The sequence below is a fragment of the Pimephales promelas genome, chromosome 12, assembly GCF_988280905.1.
Source record: "Pimephales promelas chromosome 12, fPimPro1.hap1.1, whole genome shotgun sequence".
Lineage (NCBI taxonomy): Eukaryota > Metazoa > Chordata > Actinopteri > Cypriniformes > Leuciscidae > Pimephales > Pimephales promelas.
The window spans coordinates 55,001-75,934 of NC_142780.1; the positions used below are offsets into that span (position 1 = coordinate 55,001).

Below are 20,934 nucleotides of genomic sequence, written 5' to 3' on the forward strand. Positions count from 1 at the left end.
ACTATTTATCAGACCGGCCCTCGCAGCCTCGAAACCATAGAAACACTACCGGACCACCGGTAAAAGTCCCGACTTACCCGATTGCCACTCCGCCCCTGCACGCCATTAAAAAATATAGCCTATGAATCGATTTTTGGAATTCTATGAATCGATTCTGAATCGGTAAAGATTGAATCGCGATTCAAATGTGAATCGATTTTTTTGCACACCCCAATTACTTAAAGCAATGAATTAATGCAATAAACATGTTTTTTTTACAAAGAATTCAAATTGTTTGTGGTCTATATAACCTGTATCAGAATGAGTTACGAAGGCATGGGTTGAAGACCCAGTCACGATACGCAAATCTGTTTACATTCATACCGACGTAATCACCATGACCAAAATTGTCCTGTGTCTAGATCACAACACTGGAGAGCACTATCATTGTTCTTCACGCGCATAGTCACTGAAATGTAAAACTGTTAAAAGAAAAGGCTCAATAAACTATTGCATAGATAGATACTGTATAATACACTATGCATCGACATGCATTTCCTTTGTGCTTAGAACTTTTCAATGCGGACTCGAAGAGCTGCGCGCTGTGACTCGTGTTTTCAAGCGCATCATTCAGCGCTCGCGATGTGCATGAGCGCTGTGTGCAAGCAGTCTATTGGAGTCTTTCATAAGCATTTCATAATACTTTTTGCGCAAAGAAAGATTATTAATAGCATTTTTTGTTCTGTTCTGTCCTTCATAAGTTGCTGCTTCATTAAATGGCTGTGCTATACATTTGTGCTATATTTATTTTCTTAATGTTATAGTAGACTATAAAATAATTGGGCCCCGGACCCCCCTAGAGGGGTAATATCCTTCTCCTGACCCGTTTTCATGTCACAGGTGTAAATTCATGATACATTGTATTCTCTTAAATGTAATGCTTAATGTACATTGTTGTTAAATATAGTTTAATAATAATGCTACATGATAAATAGAAGGCTTCAAACAGACTCTGTAATCGGTGATCGGTATCAGGTGATACAGCTTCCAGTAATCCGTGATCAGCCCCTAAAATCCTGATCGGAGAACCCCTAGAGTTTACATATAAAACACCATCTAGAGATAGGAACTTCATATCATTGCTTATGGAAGTGTCCCCAAGTTAAACTTTTTTTGTGAAAGGGTTTTGCATCACAGGTGGTGAAACAATTTCCCAAAATGTCCTAAACTTTGCATATTTACTATTTTCCCTGTAACTTGAACTTTAACTAGATAAGCAAATGTTGATCTTCTGCTTATTACAAGCAAAATTGTAGTCGCTTACCATTGGAAAGACACAGAAAGCCCTAGTGTTAAACAAAGTTTACAGAAATTGTCTTATGTTTGGTTTCGGAAAAACTCACATACATTAACGGCAAAACCTGAAAAGTTTTTTTTCAAAGTATGGAATTCCTTATATTTCCCAAATCCCAAATATGTTGTCTGTGTAACCTGGCTGATAATGAACCAATTCTGATATTAAAGTACCACTGTTTTGACATTGTGTATATGCACAGTTGTGGTCCGAAATATTGGCACCCCTTGTAAATATGATCAAAGATGGCTGTAAAAAATAAATCTGCATTGTTTATCCTTTTGAACGTTCATTTAAAAAAAAAAATCCACAAAAAAAAAACGACTTTCGTTGAAATGTAAGAATTGAAAGCGTGTTTCATGGGGGGGGGGGGGGGGGGGAAATCACATTATGAAATAATGTATTGCTAGAGTAGCATTGCATTAGAGTAGCATTGCTAGAGTAGTATATCTCTTAAGTATATTCCCATTAATATTTACATTTTTTAACACACCAGGGTGACTAGGGTTCCTCATTTACACTCCTGTGGAATAGAAGTTATGTCTAGACAATTCCATGTTCCTAAAGGCCAAATTCCCTAAATGGAGTAAAACCAAAGAATATAGTTCTGTAGCAAAAAGATTGTTGAGCATCACACAATAGAAAGTGTTGTAAGAAAATTGCTAAAGCATTAAAAATCCGCATTTCCACCATCAGGGCAACAAGCCTACTAAAGATCTACTAAAGATCAACTAAAGATCTACTAAAGATCTACTAAAGATCTACTAAAGATGTTCTGAATCTGCCAGGAAGAGGACGAGTATCTGTATGGTCTTCATGCACAGCGAGGAGCAGACTTTGAATGGCCAAAGTCTCTGATTGGACCCCTGACACGACCCCTGACACGACCCCTGACACGACCCCTGACTAGGGATGGGATGGTATGAACATTTCATATCACGATCATAGTGTCCAAAATTATCGTGATTATCAATATTATCACGGTTTAGTTCAAATGAGATGAAAGTATTAAAAAAGACCTGATCTTCACAGTGAAAACATTTCAACAAGTTTTATTTGAAAATCAACAAACACCAAATAAAGGAGCAGCTCTATGCAGTTTTCCAAGCAAGATTCTATTCTTTTGCATTTCCTTCTTTATATTGACTGGCATCAAAAATAACAACACATTAATACGCAGCGCACATCCATTCACAACGGACGCCAATCGTTTCACTCAAATACAACTTGCCGTCTTGCGTCTCCCGTTTTTGATTGTATTGAAAATTAAATAATTTTTTAAATATTGTTTACAGAGTTTGATAATATTGTTGTGATCATTTTGTCTGGACGATTGTTTTGTACGCTGTACAAAATGGATTTATAATCGTGTAAGATTTAAAACAATCTTAATTCAATATCCCTGTATTTATGTAGTAACAATAAAAAATAAAAAAACACTCTTAATAATAGTCTGGTTTGAAGTTGTTTGTTCGTCTTTGGCTCAAAGCCACTTGCTGTGAACTTTTCTTTGTGAAAGCCTAACGTACAAGTGACAAAATATTTCAACTCAAAACATTTTGTGCCTAATTATTTCCCAGATGTAGCTTTGTTATTGAGGTCAAAGTTAACTTGCCTTGTGTTCGGTATGGGCGATGGTGACGATCGGCAGATCTGCAAGTGTTTCTATTGCAGTGACTTTCTGTTCGGCAGAGGGTGACCATCCTCCATCAAGTTTTCCCAGGACTTTTGTAAAAGCCAAAATATGACCACACCCCTTTCAGAATGTGATTTTCCCCCCACTTTCAATTCTTTTACTTCAATAAAAGGTGAGATTTTTGCAAAGTTTTTTTTAATGAAAGTTCAAAAGGATAAACAACGCATATATATTTTTTACAGCCATCTTTGATCATATTTATTAGGTGTGCCAATATTTCTGAGCACAACTGTATAGTATAGCTGTTAATAGTTTTTGCTTTGTTTTTTTTTTCCTCCTGTTTATTTTTTTCCCCAAAAATCAATAAAGGCAGGTTTAAATATAAATATATCAGCAGTGCCATAAAAAAATAAATAAAAAAAAATCAGTTGACCACCATTCTTAAGCTGACAGTTCAGATGGTCTTGTGAACCGGTTAACTTACGTAGCTGAGTTATAGGTTTGCATGTAGAGAGCAAAAATTCATTTTGCCTATATATTTCCTTCTGATATTTAAGCATTTTTCCTCAAATATTGGCCTAACCCTGTTTTTTAATAAAGGGCAGCACCTGGTGGGGGTTCAGGATTTGCACACATGTGGAGGGAGACGACAGTGTTCACGGACACCGTAACTTGAGTTGCTTAATGGCTCGTTTCCACTGAGGGGTACAGTCAAGTACGGGTCGGGTCGGTACACCATGATCAGGCTTGCGTTTCCACCACCAACAGTAGTACCCTTACTTGATAGGCGTGTTTGCCGGAAAGAAGCGATCAACGTCATTTTCGCGCGAAGAAAGCGACATAGTAAACACCAATGGATGACAGACAGCAGATCTTGTTCTTGCTTCTCGGCATGTTTGTCACAAGAAACAAGTGCTCGCATTAGGCGTTTCTGAATACCAAGTAGCCAACGCAAAGTCCGACTCAGGAGAATGACTCGCGAGGACGCAAGTCCAGCACGTTCTTGAACGCGGCACTCGCTCTGCTACTCCGGTTATCCCTGTATGTACATTTTAGGCAACAATAAAACGAAATATGTCATAAAACACCACTCTGCTTCTTTTCAATTTCATTTCAATAAATTTTAAACAAAGCAAACAAATGTGGTTCAGGCAACGCATAGCCTATTGATTATCACTGCATGTATGTAACGTTATATGTATAACAAAACTAAATATAGAACACAACCCTGCCTCTTTTCGTTTAAATTTAAAAATATTAAATATATTCCAGTCAATATGTAATGTGTTGCATATCGCATTGGTACAAATGTTGCAATAAACAACATTACAGATGATCTTGTAATAAAATAGCCTAAAAAAATTTGTTGAATTTCAGTTTTATCAATAATGGCCATTATAAATGTATAAGTAAAAAGTACAAAAAGATATACAGTAAAGCTTAAATAACATCAAAAAACAATTCAGTCAGTCAAATATAGAAATTCAGCGCTCAAAGATATGAAACTTCACGTAGCCTTCTGCCAAAACTATTGGCCAGGGAACGAATTATAGATTCACGAGACCAAAGATCACCTGTTTATACAAGACGAACTATATCTCATGTTTAACCACTACAGAGATGTCAGAGTCAGCGGCAAACATCAGGATGACTAGCCGAGGAAAAGCTGTTCCAGGCGGGGGACACGAGCGTCCGGTGATCGCTTGGAATGAATCTCAGTCAAATTATCATAAATCTATAAATAAACCACAGATTTGATCTTTAAAAAAAACTACTTTCTCGCCTGAAAAACTCTTAAAACTACATTTCGTGACACAATAACAGTAGAATTATATTTCAACTGCATATACTTCTAATGCCCTTGTAGCACGCGCGAGTGACGATACTCTGTCCACCAATCACCGTTCTGCAGTGAGTCTAGCTCCGCCTTTTAGTACCCTTTCACTGTGCTAGGTACCCCAACGGAAGGGTACCCAAAAAGTGGTACGGTACGGTTCGGCTTTTTGGTACCATTCACAACTTTTGACAGTGGAAACGCAAATAATTGCGTACCGAACCGAACTGTACCGTACCGTACCGTACCACTCAGTGGAAACGAGCCATTATTTAATAAACTATTCAGTGATCAATCGAAGCGGACCCAAAGACACTTAAGAGGCTTGGATAAGTGCATATTGGGAAAAAAACATCAAGCTTATCTACTGCTTGATTACCAACATTCTTCAAAATCTCATCTTCGGTGTTCAGCAGAAGAAAGAAACTCGAACAGGGGTGGAACAACTTGATATAAATGATGACAGACGTTTCATAAGACGTTTCAAACTGTCCCTTTAAGAATGCGCATGTAAACAAAGTCAGTGTCGTGTTGATTTTGTCTTGGCTTAGGAGGCATTGCTTAAAAATAATGTTGTGAAATGAATCATTTAAACTAACTGCAATATTTCACAAAAAAATATTTTTAATTTTTTATATAATGACTTATAGATGTAAGTGATGAAGTGGCAAAGGTGTAAAGCATGCGGTGTGATGTGTGTAAGGAGAAGCACCTCTCGATCCCAGCTCTGAGCCCGAAGCTTCTTCCACTGCTCCCTCTTAGCAAAGTAATCCGGATACATGGCTTTCTCCGACGGGTGCCAGTGATCCAGACACCATTCAGGGACCTGGAGAAGAACAGAGAATCAGGAGAACCAGGAGAACAGAGAATCGGGAGAACAGACAATCAGGAGAACAGGGAATCGGGAGAACAGGGAATCAGGAGAACAGGGAACAGACAATTGGGAGAACAGACAATCGGGAGAACAGACAATCGGGAGAACAGGGAATCAGGAGAACAGGGAACAGACAATTGGGAGAACAGACAATCGGGAGAACAGACAATCAGGAGAACAGGGAATCAGGAGAACAGGGAACAGACAATTGGGAGAACAGACAATCGGGAGAACAGACAATCGGGAGAACAGGGAATCAGGAGAACAGGGAACAGACAATTGGGAGAACAGACAATCGGGAGAACAGACAATCGGGAGAACAGGGAATCAGGAGAACAGGGAACAGACAATTGGGAGAACAGACAATCGGGAGAACAGGGAATCAGGAGAGCAGGGGGGAATCAGGAGAACAGAGAACAGACAATCGGGAGAACAGGGAATTAGGAGAAAAGGGAATCAGGAGAACCAGGATCACAGAGAATCAGGAGAAGAGGGGGGAATCAGGAGAACCAGTAGAACAGAGAACAGACAATCGGGAGAACAGACAATCGGGAGAACAGACAATCAGGAGAAGAGGGGGGAATCAGGAGAACAGGGAATCAGGAGAACAGGGAATCAGGAGAAGAGGGAATCAAGAGAACAGAGAATCAGGAGAACAGGGAATCAGGAGAAGAGGGGGGAATCAGGAGAACAGGGAATCAGGAGAACAGGGAATCAGGAGAACAGGGAATCAGGAGAAGAGGGGGGAATCAGGAGAGCAGGGGGGAATCAGGAGAACAGAGAACAGACAATAAGGAGAACAGGGAATCTGGAGAAGAGGGAATCAGGAGAACCAGGATCACAGAGAATCAGGAGAAGAGGGGGGAATCAGGAGAACCAGTAGAACTGAGAACAGACAATCAGGAGAACAGACAATCGGGAGAACAGACAATCAGGAGAAGAGGGGGGAATCAGGAGAACAGGGAATCAGGAGAACAGGGAATCAGGAGAAGAGGGAATCAAGAGAACAGAGAATCAGGAGAACAGGGAATCAGGAGAAGAGGGGGGAATCAGGAGAACAGGGAATCAGGAGAACAGGGAATCAGGAGAACAGGGAATCAGGAGAAGAGGGGGGAATCAGGAGAGCAGGGGGGAATCAGGAGAACAGAGAACAGACAATAAGGAGAACAGGGAATCTGGAGAAGAGGGAATCAGGAGAACCAGGATCACAGAGAATCAGGAGAAGAGGGGGGAATCAGGAGAACCAGTAGAACTGAGAACAGACAATCAGGAGAACAGACAATCGGGAGAACAGGGAATCAGGAGAGCAGGGGGGAATCAGGAGAACAGGGAATCAGGAGAACAGGGAATCAGGAGAAGAGGGAATCAGGAGAACAGGGAATCAGGAGAACAGGGAATCAGGAGAACAGGGAATCAGGAGAACAGGGAATCAGGAGAACAGGGAATCAGGAGAACAGGGAATCAGGAGAAGAGGGGGGAATCAGGAGAAGAGGGGGGAATCAGGAGAGCAGGGGGGAATCAGGAGAACAGAGAACAGACAATCAGGAGAACAGGGAATCTGGAGAAGAGGGAATCAGGAGAACCAGGATCACAGAGAATCAGGAGAAGAGGGGGGAATCAGGAGAACCAGTAGAACAGAGAACAGACAATCGGGAGAACAGACAATCGGGAGAACAGACAATCGGGAGAAGAGGGAATCAGGAGAAGAGGGGGGAATCAGGAGAACAGGGAATCAGGAGAACAGGGAATCAGGAGAAGAGGGAATCAGGAGAAGAGGGAATCAGGAGAACAGAGAATCAGGAGAACAGGGAATCAGGAGAAGAGGGGGGAATCAGGAGAACAGGGAATCAGGAGAACAGGGAATCAGGAGAACAGGGAATCAGGAGAACAGGGAATCAGGAGAAGATGGGGGGAATCAGGAGAGCAGGGGGGAATCAGGAGAACAGAGAACAGACAATCAGGAGAACAGGGAATCTGGAGAAGAGGGAATCAGGAGAACCAGGATCACAGAGAATCAGGAGAAGAGGGGGGAATCAGGAGAACCAGTAGAACAGAGAACAGACAATCAGGAGAACAGACAATCGGGAGAACAGGGAATCGGGAGAACAGGGAATCGGGAGAACAGGGAATCAGGAGAACAGGGAATCAGGAGAGCAGGGAATCAGGAGAGCAGGGAATCAGGAGAACAGGGAATCAGGAGAACAGGGAATCAGGAGAACAGGGAATCAGGAGAACAGAGAATCAGGAGAAGAGGGAATCAGGAGAACAGGGAATCAGGAGAACAGGGAATCAGGAGAAGAGGGCGGAATCAGGAGAAGAGGGCGGAATCAGGAGAAGAGGGCGGAATCAGGAGAACAGGGAATCAGGAGAACAGGGAATCAGGAGAACAGGGAATCGGGAGAACAGGGAATCGGGAGAACAGGGAATCAGGAGAACAGAGAATCAGGAGAACAGGGAATCAGGAGAACAGGGCGGAATCAGGAGAACAGGGCGGAATCAGGAGAACAGGGAATCAGGAGAACAGGGAATCAGGAGAGCAGGGCGGAATCAGGAGAACAGGGAATCAGGAGAACCGGGAATCAGGAGAGCAGGGAATCAGGAGAGCAGGGAATCAGGAGAACAGGGAATCAGGAGAACAGGGAATCAGGAGAAGAGGGCGGAATCAGGAGAAGAGGGGGGAATCAGGAGAACAGGGAATCAGGAGAACAGGGAACAGACAATTGGGAGAACAGACAATTGGGAGAACAGGGAACAGACAATTGGGAGAACAGACAATCGGGAGAACAGGGAATCGGGAGAACAGGGAATCGGGAGAACAGGGAATCGGGAGAACAGGGAATCAGGAGAACAGGGAACAGACAATTTGGAGAACAGACAATCGGGAGAACAGACAATCGGGAGAACAGGGAACAGACAATTGGGAGAACAGACAATCGGGAGAACAGGGAATCAGGAGAGCAGGGGGGAATCAGGAGAACAGAGAACAGACAATCGGGAGAACAGGGAATTAGGAGAAAAGGGAATCAGGAGAACCAGGAGAACCAGGATCACAGAGAATCAGGAGAAGAGGGGGGAATCAGGAGAACCAGTAGAACAGAGAACAGACAATCGGGAGAACAGACAATCGGGAGAACAGACAATCGGGAGAACAGACAATCGGGAGAAGAGGGGGGAATCAGGAGAACAGGGAATCAGGAGAAGAGGGGGGAATCAGGAGAAGAGGGGGGAATCAGGAGAACAGGGAATCAGGAGAAGAGGGGGGAATCAGGAGAGCAGGGGGGAATCAGGAGAACAGAGAACAGACAATCAGGAGAACAGGGAATCAGGAGAAGAGGGAATCAGGAGAACCAGGAGAACCAGGATAACAGAGAATCAGGAGAAGAGGGGGGAATCAGGAGAACCAATAGAACAGAGAACAGACAATCGGGAGAACAGGGAATCGGGAGAACAGGGAATCGGGAGAACAGGGAATCGGGAGAACAGGGAATCGGGAGAACAGGGAATCGGGAGAACAGGGAATCGGGAGAGCAGGGAATCAGGAGAGCAGGGAATCAGGAGAGCAGGGAATCAGGAGAAGAGGGAATCAGGAGAACAGGGAATCAGGAGAGCAGGGAATCAGGAGAACAGGGAATCAGGAGAACAGGGAATCAGGAGAACAGGGAATCAGGAGAAGAGGGCGGAATCAGGAGAAGAGGGGGGAATCAGGAGAAGAGGGGGGAATCAGGAGAAGAGGGGGGAATCAGGAGAGCAGGGAATCAGGAGAGCAGGGAATCAGGAGAGCAGGGAATCAGGAGAACAGGGAATCAGGAGAACAGGGAATCAGGAGAACAGGGAATCAGGAGAAGAGGGCGGAATCAGGAGAAGAGGGAATCAGGAGAAGAGGGGGGGAATCAGGAGAACAGAGAATCAGGAGAAGAGGAAATCAGGAGAACAGGGAATCAGGAGAACAGGGAATCAGGAGAACAGGGAATCAGGAGAAGAGGGCGGAATCAGGAGAACAGAGAATCAGGAGAACAGAGAACAGACAATCAGGAGAACAGGGAATCAGGAGAACAGGGAACAGACAATTGGGAGAACAGACAATCGGGAGAACAGGGAACAGACAATTGGGAGAACAGACAATCGGGAGAACAGGGAATCGGGAGAACAGGGAATCAGGAGAGCAGGGGGGAATCAGGAGAACAGAGAACAGACAATCGGGAGAACAGGGAATTAGGAGAAAAGGGAATCAGGAGAACCAGGAGAACCAGGATCACAGAGAATCAGGAGAAGAGGGGGGAATCAGGAGAACCAGTAGAACAGAGAACAGACAATCGGGAGAACAGACAATCGGGAGAACAGACAATCGGGAGAACAGGGAATCAGGAGAAGAGGGGGGAATCAGGAGAACAGGGAATCAGGAGAAGAGGGGGGAATCAGGAGAGCAGGGGGGGATCAGGAGAACAGAGAACAGACAATCAGGAGAACAGGGAATCAGGAGAAGAGGGAATCAGGAGAACCAGGAGAACCAGGATCACAGAGAATCAGGAGAAGAGGGGGGAATCAGGAGAACCAGTAGAACAGAGAACAGACAATCAGGAGAACAGACAATCGGGAGAACAGGGAATCGGGAGAACAGGGAATCAGGAGAACAGGGAATCAGGAGAACAGGGAATCAGGAGAGCAGGGAATCAGGAGAGCAGGGAATCAGGAGAGCAGGGAATCAGGAGAGCAGGGAATCAGGAGAAGAGGGAATCAGGAGAAGAGGGCGGAATCAGGAGAAGAGGGCGGAATCAGGAGAAGAGGGGGGAATCAGGAGAGCAGGGAATCAGGAGAGCAGGGAATCAGGAGAGCAGGGAATCAGGAGAACAGGGAATCAGGAGAGCAGGGAATCAGGAGAACAGGGAATCAGGAGAACAGGGAATCAGGAGAACAGGGAATCAGGAGAAGAGGGCGGAATCAGGAGAAGAGGGCGGAATCAGGAGAAGAGGGCGGAATCAGGAGAAGAGGGGGGAATCAGGAGAAGAGGGGGGAATCAGGAGAAGAGGGGGGAATCAGGAGAGCAGGGAATCAGGAGAGCAGGGAATCAGGAGAGCAGGGAATCAGGAGAACAGGGAATCAGGAGAAGAGGGCGGAATCAGGAGAAGAGGGGGGAATCAGGAGAACAGAGAATCAGGAGAAGAGGGAATCAGGAGAACAGGGAATCAGGAGAACAGGGAATCAGGAGAAGAGGGCGGAATCAGGAGAACAGAGAATCAGGAGAACAGAGAACAGACAATCAGGAGAACAGGGAATCAGGAGAAGAGGGGGGAATCAGGAGAACAGAGAATCAGGAGAACAGGGAATTGGGAGAACAGGGAATCAGGAGAACAGGGAAAACAGTTAGATCGGGAATAGTAGATCATCCGGGGACTTCCGGCATGCTCTCAACACACTGTGCCTTTTTAAGTTTGAGACACTCCACGCATGACAGTTCATGAGCATCAGCATTTGCTGTGAACGGAGTCGCTCTGAGATGCGTGGCCTACACATGTACATGATCACAGCACATGTATATTAAACATGCAGGACATTTATTTAATTGATTTCACAATAGAACTATGCTATAGTAAGGTTTTAAATGGTTTTAATACACTGTGCAGTCAAATAATGCGGTTCATGGATTCTCATCGATGGAACGTGCCACTTCCCGTATTATGCCGGTTACTAGACACAGGTAAATTGCAATCGAGGATTTTTAAAAATCGAGTACCCTACTTTCAAGACATTTGTCTCCCACTGGTAATTAGACCAACACATATTCCTCTGCAAAACCTCTCCACAGTAAACCTTGTAGCACTCGTAGCGAGTCGTTAGCCCAGTCACCCACCTTGTAGCGCTCGTAGTGCTCATAGCACTCGTAGCGTTAGCCCGGTCACCCACCTTGTAGCACTCGTAGCGCTCGTAGGACGTGCCTCCAGGGGAGTCGGGGAACAGGTAGGGCTGCGGGTGCTGGTGGGTCCAGAACTCCTCTTCTCCTGCCTTCAGCATCAGCGTGGCCTTCACCAGGTCCTTCTCATGCTTATTCTCATCGAAGCGTGCTCGCATCAGACACGCGTAGAACCGATATTTATCCCTGAAAGAGAACAGAAACTTTATTGATACAATTTACACACAAACAATTATCCGTATTTTCGCCTGTTTCATTAATTTCCTATGGTGGCCTTTTGACCATGAAGACCACAAGTGTGACTTTTTACCGCCACTCAGACTTTTCAAATCATGCCCAACTTTTTTGTGTGTTCGTGTACGAGTTTCATACCATACCTAACTTCAAACATGTACAATTTGTTGGTCAAAAGTGACAGAAGAGCACCATTTGCCAATTTGGGAGAAACTAAAAAAAAATGAGGGTCTCAACTCCTACATTTTTGCCAGTATTTCACAAAGCATTTTATCGCTAAAACCATCAAAATCTGTAAAACATTAGTAGTCGTGAGTCCCTCAGACCAAATCACAAACAATCCTAATGGCTGTTGCTGCAATCCGCCCGAAGACGCTGAACACCAGTGATAGGGCCTTGGGTGCTGAACCTTTTCTTCATAAATGCAATGCATATTTTAATGCAATACATACATGATAAATTGTTAATAAATCGAGATAAAACAGGGGCCGAGATTTTCTGTCAAAAAATCATAACGCTCGAACATTTTATTCTGACGCTGAATTTCATCTCCTAATGTCTCAACGGTTCACCGGTCAGAAATAAGATTGTCTAGCAGGGCTGGGTAAAAAATATTGATTTCTCGATATTAATCGATTCTCATTTTTACGAACCGATATCGATTCTTAAATCTCAAGAATCGATTAGTCATCCTGTTTTCATTTGATGGATGAATGGAACATTATAGAGCGCATCCCATCCAATAAATCGCAATGATCTTTGTGACTATTATTATGAAATAAAGTCTCAAATTTCGAATTGCGTCCATTTTCTTATGAAATTCAAAAACATAAAGAGCGTTTTGTCAAGAGAAGCTGCACATGATCTCCTCTTCCGGCTTAATAATACCAGTCACAGCGCCGAATAAACATGAGTGAACGTCTGAACATCCAAATCCGTATTATGTCACATGGAATCGCTCAATCAGTGTTTCCCCCGTGCAAAGACGTCAGTTAAACAGCTTGTAAACGTCACATTGACCTCAGAAAAACCATGTGACCTAAACTTAGTCAGTTAGTCAGCTAGAAAACTAACTCTAGAGAGGAGAATTTTGCTAAATATATGCACCATATTACATATTCATTATAATTTTTAATGTTATTCAATATTTAATGCATGCATGTTTGACTAAATCACTGTTTTGTTTATATACTCATTATGAATTTGAGTGATTCCACTAATTTCTGCAGTGCAATAGTTCATGGGAAGTGTTTTCAATGTCTGTTTCTCCATCAGCTACATCTACTGGGCCGACTGGAACAGGGACTCCCCTAAAATTGAGATGGCTTACATGGACGGCACAAATCGGAGGGTCCTGGTCAAGGATGACTTGAGCCTCCCCAACGGTTTAACCTACGACCCTCGGACGTCTCTGCTGGGCAGATGCCGGTATGGCTCCAGTTCAGAGAAACATTAGGGGCTTTCACACTGGAGAAACCTTTTCATAGGTCTAGGTCACGATCGTTCTGCGTGGGAGGAAGAGTTAACAGATTTCGACGAATGTGGGCAAGTTTGTAGATTCTGTCCAAAATGTTACGAACATTAAAATGATACGAACGTGGTAAACTTTGGTTAAGTAAACATTAAATAGGATCATTGTGGTGAGAAAGGATAAAACAGTGATCAAGTCGATATCATGTGCATGGTTTTGGACCGAAAGCAGTGTCGTGTTCATAACGATCATGCATGAATGGTGGTTGTATACATTTTGACAGATTCTGCGCTTCATGTTCGTAAATTGGACAGAAATGTTGAGGCTATCCAACTTCGAACGTTGTTTTCCGCGTATTTTGACTCAATAAGCTTTTCGTGAAAGTCAACATCATCAATGACATTTTTTGATGATGATGATGATTTTATTTTCTGTCAAAATGTTAGTAAGAATTTAGGGTAGGCTGTCCAAGTTAACACGTTAATAGTGCGTTAACACAATATCACTTATGCCATTAGAATAATCTGTCGGCGTCAAGCGCAGGTTGTTAAACAGTGAACTGGGCATGTAAGGCACACACGCAGATTTCCCGCACTAATGGCACACATTAAGCTAGTTTAAACATTAGCTTGTGGTAAAAATATTGTCAATAAAATGTCACATAATAATAATTTTACATCCGTTTAATTCTGCTACACTAAAAAATTAAGATATAAAGTGCAATGTTAATGTGCAAACGAACTAACCTCATGCAAGCAAACTTTTAACAAACCTGTGGCCTCATTTATAAAACTTTGCGTAGGATTTGCGTCAGAAGTGGCGTACGGATGAAACATAGGACGTGCGTACGCACAAAAATATTCGGATTTATAAAACCGTGCGCACGCACATCCTACGCATTTTTCCCTTAATAAATCACATTCAGTTCTAAATGTAGCGCAGCTTTTGCGGCTTCATGTCACGCCCATAGTTGCCCATAAATAGTCCGTGAAATGCCCAAAAGTTAATATTCATCGATTGCGAAATCATGTTAAACACAGAGAGGAAATAAAAAAAAAAATGCAACTTCACTCAATTTGAAGTAGAAGTTATCGTTGGTGAGGTGGAAAAGAGGAGAAAAATGTTGTTTGGAGGGCACAGTGTGGGCATTACTAAGTGCCACTTGAGTGGCAAAAGGTTGCAGACGCCGTAATGCTGTAGCCTCACAACCTCGGACTGTGGCCGAAATAAACAAGAAATGGTCGGACATCAAAGTCGAGGCAAAAAAGCGTCTAGTAATTAATTCAAGAGGTGGCCGAGGAGTTGGGCGAAATCAAGACTGTGCTAACTGAAATAAACTGCATAATAAACTGCATAATTCTTGAATAAATAATATATTTTTCCACACCTTTTGTTGTGAAGATGATGCGTTCACTCCGAATCCTTCCATTTAATCGCCACATCTTCTAAGAGCTCAAGATCAGCCATTGTGCGTCATTATACGCATTGTGATGGGGCATTTTATTTACATCCATTAATTCTGCATCTGACAAGCTACGGATGTCGGTTATAATCTACTTGGAAATGGGAAATAGTTCAACGCAAATGTATATTTCTTGCAGATTTCTGAATGGTTGAGACACGTCATACGTATCAAAAATAAAACAAACTAAATGCATATACCAAGACATTTTTACTATGAAAACAACTTTTCCCAGTGGACAAATAATATTTATCGATCTATCTATATATCTCCCTAATTATCTATCCATCTGACTGACTATCTAATTGCTATATCTGCTCCGTTAGATGGACATATTGGCGAGAATATTAGTTTTGTACATTATTTCGTTCTGTTTACCATCTTATTTATGATGATGAATTGCATACCAATATTATAGCAGAAAATATTTCACTTTCTTTTTGGAAATATGTGTTAATTTGCATTTCTGTTACAGATCGATCAAACGGGTGTTTGTGTAGGCTGTTAATTGTAAGCTGTTAAGACTTACTTTGTGAAGTATTCGTGTTATTTATGAGAGGCAGTATTGCAGTTTATTTTACACAACCGTCTACAGTTTCACACACTTTCACGTGTTTTTTCCATCTGCCGACAGTGTCGCCATTTCTCATTTCACCCGTTTTTGTGCGTACGCCTGGGTCAGAGCTTGCGTGAAGGACCGCACATTTTACCGTCAAGTTTGCTTTTTATAAATACCAACTATTGCGTAGAGAGCGGCGTACGCCTTCTTTTGCGCGTACGCAACGTTTATAAATGAGGCCCCTGATTACAATAAATAAAACATAATCTCCCTATTTGTTGTGTTATTATTATTATTTCGGTAATTCTGACTACATGTTCTGAAAAAATTAATATTGCCAATATTAATTGTCAATAAAGACAAAAAAGACATTAAAGACAATTAATGACACATGTGAAAAAAATGGTACATGCTGTCTTTAAATAAATGCACAAAAAATATATAAAAATGATGAAGCTGTCATTTTATGCATATTCATAAAGTCAAAGGGTAATCTAATAATGTGGTTTAAGTTTAAATGTTAGAAAAATAAATCAATTTTTAGACATTGTGCCATACCAAAAGTGGATGTTTCTGTACAATGAGCTGATAGTTTTGTGTATTATTTCTCCCAATCATATTTAGCACACCAAGCCTAATAAAAATAACAGAGGCAATCTTGCAGGATTGTTTTTTTTCCCGTCCACGTTACACACGTTATAACTTTGCACACTTAGGAGTTCCTTTGTCTTCTACATTTGGCAAATAAATATACCTGTGGTATTTGTTAGTAATTTTGCTGGCTTTAAGTTTATGAACATACCAGACTCAAAAATGCACCTTTAGGTTTATAGAACGGATCATATTAGATGGGCACCCTGCCTGCATGGAAGTCATATTGCAGTTTTGTGCACAATGCACAACGCATGACTCATAACTACACTAAATTAGGAACAAAGCAAAACATGAAATTGGATTCAACCAGAATTTTATTAAATTGAATTAGATTAAGTACACTTGAACTTACACCGTTTTTTCGTCCATGTTACACACGTTAAATTTTACATCAACTCAACTTGATCAAAGTTTACAAGTTTAACATTGCCAGATTTATCCTGCCTTTCACACAGCTGTATCCCAGGTTGTCTCAGGATGTTAACCTGAGGACAATGGCTTTCTGCATGAAGATTTAATTTTGCAGGCTGTTGTCCTTGCAGTTAGGCCTAAACTGTGGAATCGCCCTCATACAATATACTGTCAAACTCATTACATGAGAAATTATATTAAAAAATTCACAGACAAATGTTACATTCATGGCACAATAATTATTTTCTCTCATTCACTTGCATTGACGCTTTTTCGACCTTTAAATATAAACGGATGGGCGGGACTTACCAGCTCTATACTCGCAATGAAATGCTTTTGTCACACAGTATTTCCTGTCAAAGTGTCACACACACCGTTTTAAAAGCAACACATATTTATCCAACCCCTTTTTAAAACAGGCTGTGTGCTCCATCTTTTGGACATTCATTATATCGCATTGGTTTTCATTTCTTGTCCTCAAACATGTCCGTTAGACCATTTCACAAGATGTAAACAACACTGGTCCAGAAGCACTTCCTGTTTCAGTTTTTTAACACTACACAAAAGCTGGGATAAAATACAACCAACAGAACATATAAAACTGAATCAAAAAGTTAAACAAACATCTTTAAGATGTTTTCTTTACATGTGAAATAAAGAAAACAGTTACAAACTGAAACAGGAAGTGCTTCTGGACCAGTGCTGTTTACATCTTGTGAAAATTGCGAGTGAAGAATGATAGTGCTCTCCTGTGTCATAGTCATTTTATGTGAAACCATAGAGCTTTATCTACAGGTCAAGCATAATAACAGTAACAGTGAATCATCTTGGAGAGAGTTTCATCATGTTGACTGTCGTAACCGAGCGCGACGCGTTTGACGCTGAATAGAAGATCAATGTCAGACAGCCGCAGCGGAGGGAAAAATTTACGTGAACTTGAATTTAATGACTTAAAAATAATTAGATTTTTTTTGTCGATTGATTTCATAAATCAGATTTATTACTTATCCTAAACTACAACGAGTCGAGTAAGATCATTCCCCTTAATGGAATCGATTCCAACCTTTGCATTTTGAACCTTTGGAATCGACTCTCAATTCCCAACGCCTCGGAATCGATTCTTTTTGGACTCGCCCCCAGCCCTATCATCAGAGGCAAAGCTTCTTCACCGATGCTTTGAAAAGTGAAGAGAGTCGACTCGAGAACTCTCTCTGAACTGCACGTGCGGCGCACACACACACACACACACACACACACACACACACACACACACACACACATACACGTCCAGCTACAATAATCATATTAATTTCAAACAGCAACCCAGAATATTTGTCACAAGCATTGATTAAAACAATGATGACAATAATCACGTAAAAAAACCGACTTAAATTCTGGCAGTGAGGGGGGTTCGTTCGATCTTTCGTTTGTTTTTTACTCTGAGGAGTTTGCAGGTCAGATTGTGATTTTAGACTTATGTTTACATTTTTATTATTTCAGTTTTCCATGGTTATGTTGACATTTCTGTCTTGAGATTATAATCAGAGGAAGGTCAAGTTTAAAATAAAAATGTTTAAAATGTAATATATTTTTCTCCTGGTCCTTATTTTAAATGGGTCATAAAAAAATGATCAATAATTATCGATATCGACCGATATGAAACACTGATATCGTGATACAGTTTTGAGCCGTATCGCCCAGCCCTAGTCTAGAAATCTCCAAATTCAAAAAATAATTTCACATTTCTTCTACATAAATTACCCATTTTAAATACACATTCATCTTTCCAGAGGTGGAGTGACCCTTTAATAGCAAATAATTCATCTTAGGGTCGGGTTTTATTTATATTGATATTTATTCAAGTGCATTATTTTGTCAACAGAGACATTGCTTTTATTGTTTTTGGTTGTTTTGTTCATTTATTTTGGATATTTAAAATGTTTTCCATTTTCATTGTTAAAGTATTTAGAAATAAATGTTAATGGATCTTTGAAAAGGTGCACCTGCATTATTATGCCATTATCATTATTTTAGATGTAATTGGTCTCAGAATGCCAATATTAACGTTTATTGCAATAATTTCTTGGAAACTTTATCGTCCAGCTAAATTTGTTATCGTGACAGTGAGAAACTCATCTGAGATCCCAAACAACGAGGAGTCATATCAACACAACACGAAGTTAGAACGACGAAATAAACCACTGCTCTGAACATGAGAAACTGAATTGGATTGTATACAGTTTGATCAAAGCGATCTTCATCAAATAAATGCATCTGGGTCTTTTAATGTCACTTCACATCGAGCAAATGTGCAGGAAAGGTCATGTAGTTCGTACTTAACCAAACAGGAGTTAGCATGAGATCGAACACAGTGTTTATGTTCACAGATCGGCCGATAAACACGGATTCAAATATACACACCTGCAATTAGCATTTATAAAGCTAACCCTCACCTGAAGATGCACCAGGACTCGAGGTGTCTCAGGGATTTCTTGTAGAGCCGCAGGACCTTCTGCTGGTGGGTCAGATAGGCGGCCGCCATCTTGCACTGTTAGTCGCTGCGGTACTGCGCATGCGCGTGAGAAACCGACATCCGAATCTTTAGTATCGAATCAGTGTTTTGGGAATCGGGTGGATTGAACCTGTGGTGAATTCAGAACCGCGTACTAGCACAATATTATTTCTGTCAAAGAAAGATATTGTAAAAGTACTAGTAAGTGTAGTATTCAGCACTGGTTATTATGGTTATCCTGAATTTAAAACATTTAGCCTAGTTTATCAGTTCATTAAAAAAAATCATACCTGTTTTATTTAGGCAAGTGAAGCAATTTAATGTCAGCAAGTGACATTTCACCTGAAGTTTTCCACCTGGGTTATATTGAGCATAACCCTAACCATTGAGCATCAGGGGTCTCATTTATAAAACTGTGCGTAAGATCCTTACTAAAAGTGCACATCAAACTTATAAAACATGAGGAAGATTAAGACATGAGTTATGTTTTTATTGTATTATTATATATTATTATCTCTGAATTAACCATATATGAGCTTACAAAGCCTGTTTTTTCTATGCATATCCTCATCTGCATCTCATTTGCATATGCATATTCATCCACACTATTGCATGTTTAACGGTACAAGACATTAGGAAAATATGAGATTCGGATGTGCGTCACATTACATTGCTAAAAATAATTTAGTAGCCTATCTTTGCCTTGTTTCTCGAACCTTTTCTACTGGCCAAATAGCATTTTTAATTGCTTTATTTAATGGAAACTGATAGGCCATTACTGATCATTATTTGTGTGAAAATATTTTCTCAGTTCATGAGTTTTGCTATTATCATGCACTAAGCAAACGTTAAAACACAGCATGCCACAGGAAAAGTGTTCATAAGCAGTGCATACGCTACTAATGTTTCTATTTATTAGAATAATGTATGACAGGAGAGCGCATGTGGTTGACCTGAACCGGCTTTGCTTGTGTGTGCCTGTGCATTTCAGATGGTGACGCAGTAGCGCCTCACAGCGTTCACTCATTACATTACAACATGTTCTTGTAAGATGAGGTAGGCGAAGCGGAGAGAGAACCTGGTTTCCCCATAATCCAGAGGAATCAACGGACCACGGACCTCAGGACAGGAACATAACAGCTACAAGCAAACAATTCACAAATGACAAGACACATGGCAGGATCACATGACAAACACGGAAACAGCCGACAGTCAAGACAAAACCCACACCGTGACAGTTCTCATCATGGCCTACATCACAAATTAGAATATAAAAAATGTTGTAACTTCTCTGCAATGATTTCATATATTGTAAGTGCTTAACTCCATTAATGAGAATTGTACATTTAATCTAAATGTGTATATCAGATGTGAAACAGAGTTTAAATCATTCTTTTATTTATATAAACTGTTATTGTGAACATGCACTGTATTTATGATTATGATTCATAATGAATATTAGGTGGTTTTCCTTCATCAGTCCCTCAGATCTCCACCTCCAGATGTTCGTACGTTCTCCCGTCAAGTGTGTGTTTAATAGATCACAACCTGTGTGTGTGTATGACCGAGGCTCTGGTCTGTGTGTTGAGTGTGACCTTGACCTGGAGAACTCAACAGACGAGGGAGACAGAAAAGACGAAACAACGGAGCTCAAAAGTCAAGTCAAGTATATTTATAATATAGCGCTTTTCACAATATAGCAGCAAAAGGAGCGAAAGTAGGAATGAGATGCTAGTGTACGTGAAAAAATAGAGGAAAAAAAACTTAGACAAAGAAAAGGACAGGGAAAATAAGACAAGACGAAGACTAGAGCTATGAATGTAACTACATCAGGGTTAACGCCGTCCTCAGACGAGAGCCAGGAGAAAGAAGAGGAATAATGATATAATGAGGTAACGAGAGGGACGGTGTAACATGTGACAGCACACACACACACACACATCCACACGCACACTAATGTCAGCACTTTGTTTCTCAGTCTTGTCTCAGACTCAGATGACTCTGGATTTTATCCCACAGGACCAGGACTTGTATTGCTGTGGCCAT

At 41.3% G+C, this 20,934-nt stretch overlaps 1 protein-coding gene across 1 annotated transcript in view; it reads right to left on the reverse strand.

The window, feature by feature from the left end:
* The window catches only part of ndufb9 (NADH:ubiquinone oxidoreductase subunit B9), a 20,638-nt gene extending 1,665 nt beyond the window's left edge, over nt 1–18,973 (reverse strand). The window contains exons 1-3 of the mRNA XM_039667315.2: nt 18,830–18,973; nt 11,579–11,771; nt 5,516–5,629 (exon numbers count right to left, since the gene is read on the reverse strand). Of these exons, the coding sequence (XP_039523249.1) occupies nt 5,516–5,629; nt 11,579–11,771; nt 18,830–18,918 (396 nt within the window). The 5' untranslated portion in view covers nt 18,919–18,973. The remainder of the gene's footprint in view (nt 1–5,515; nt 5,630–11,578; nt 11,772–18,829) is intronic.
* Nucleotides 18,974–20,934: the final 1,961 nt, after the last annotated feature.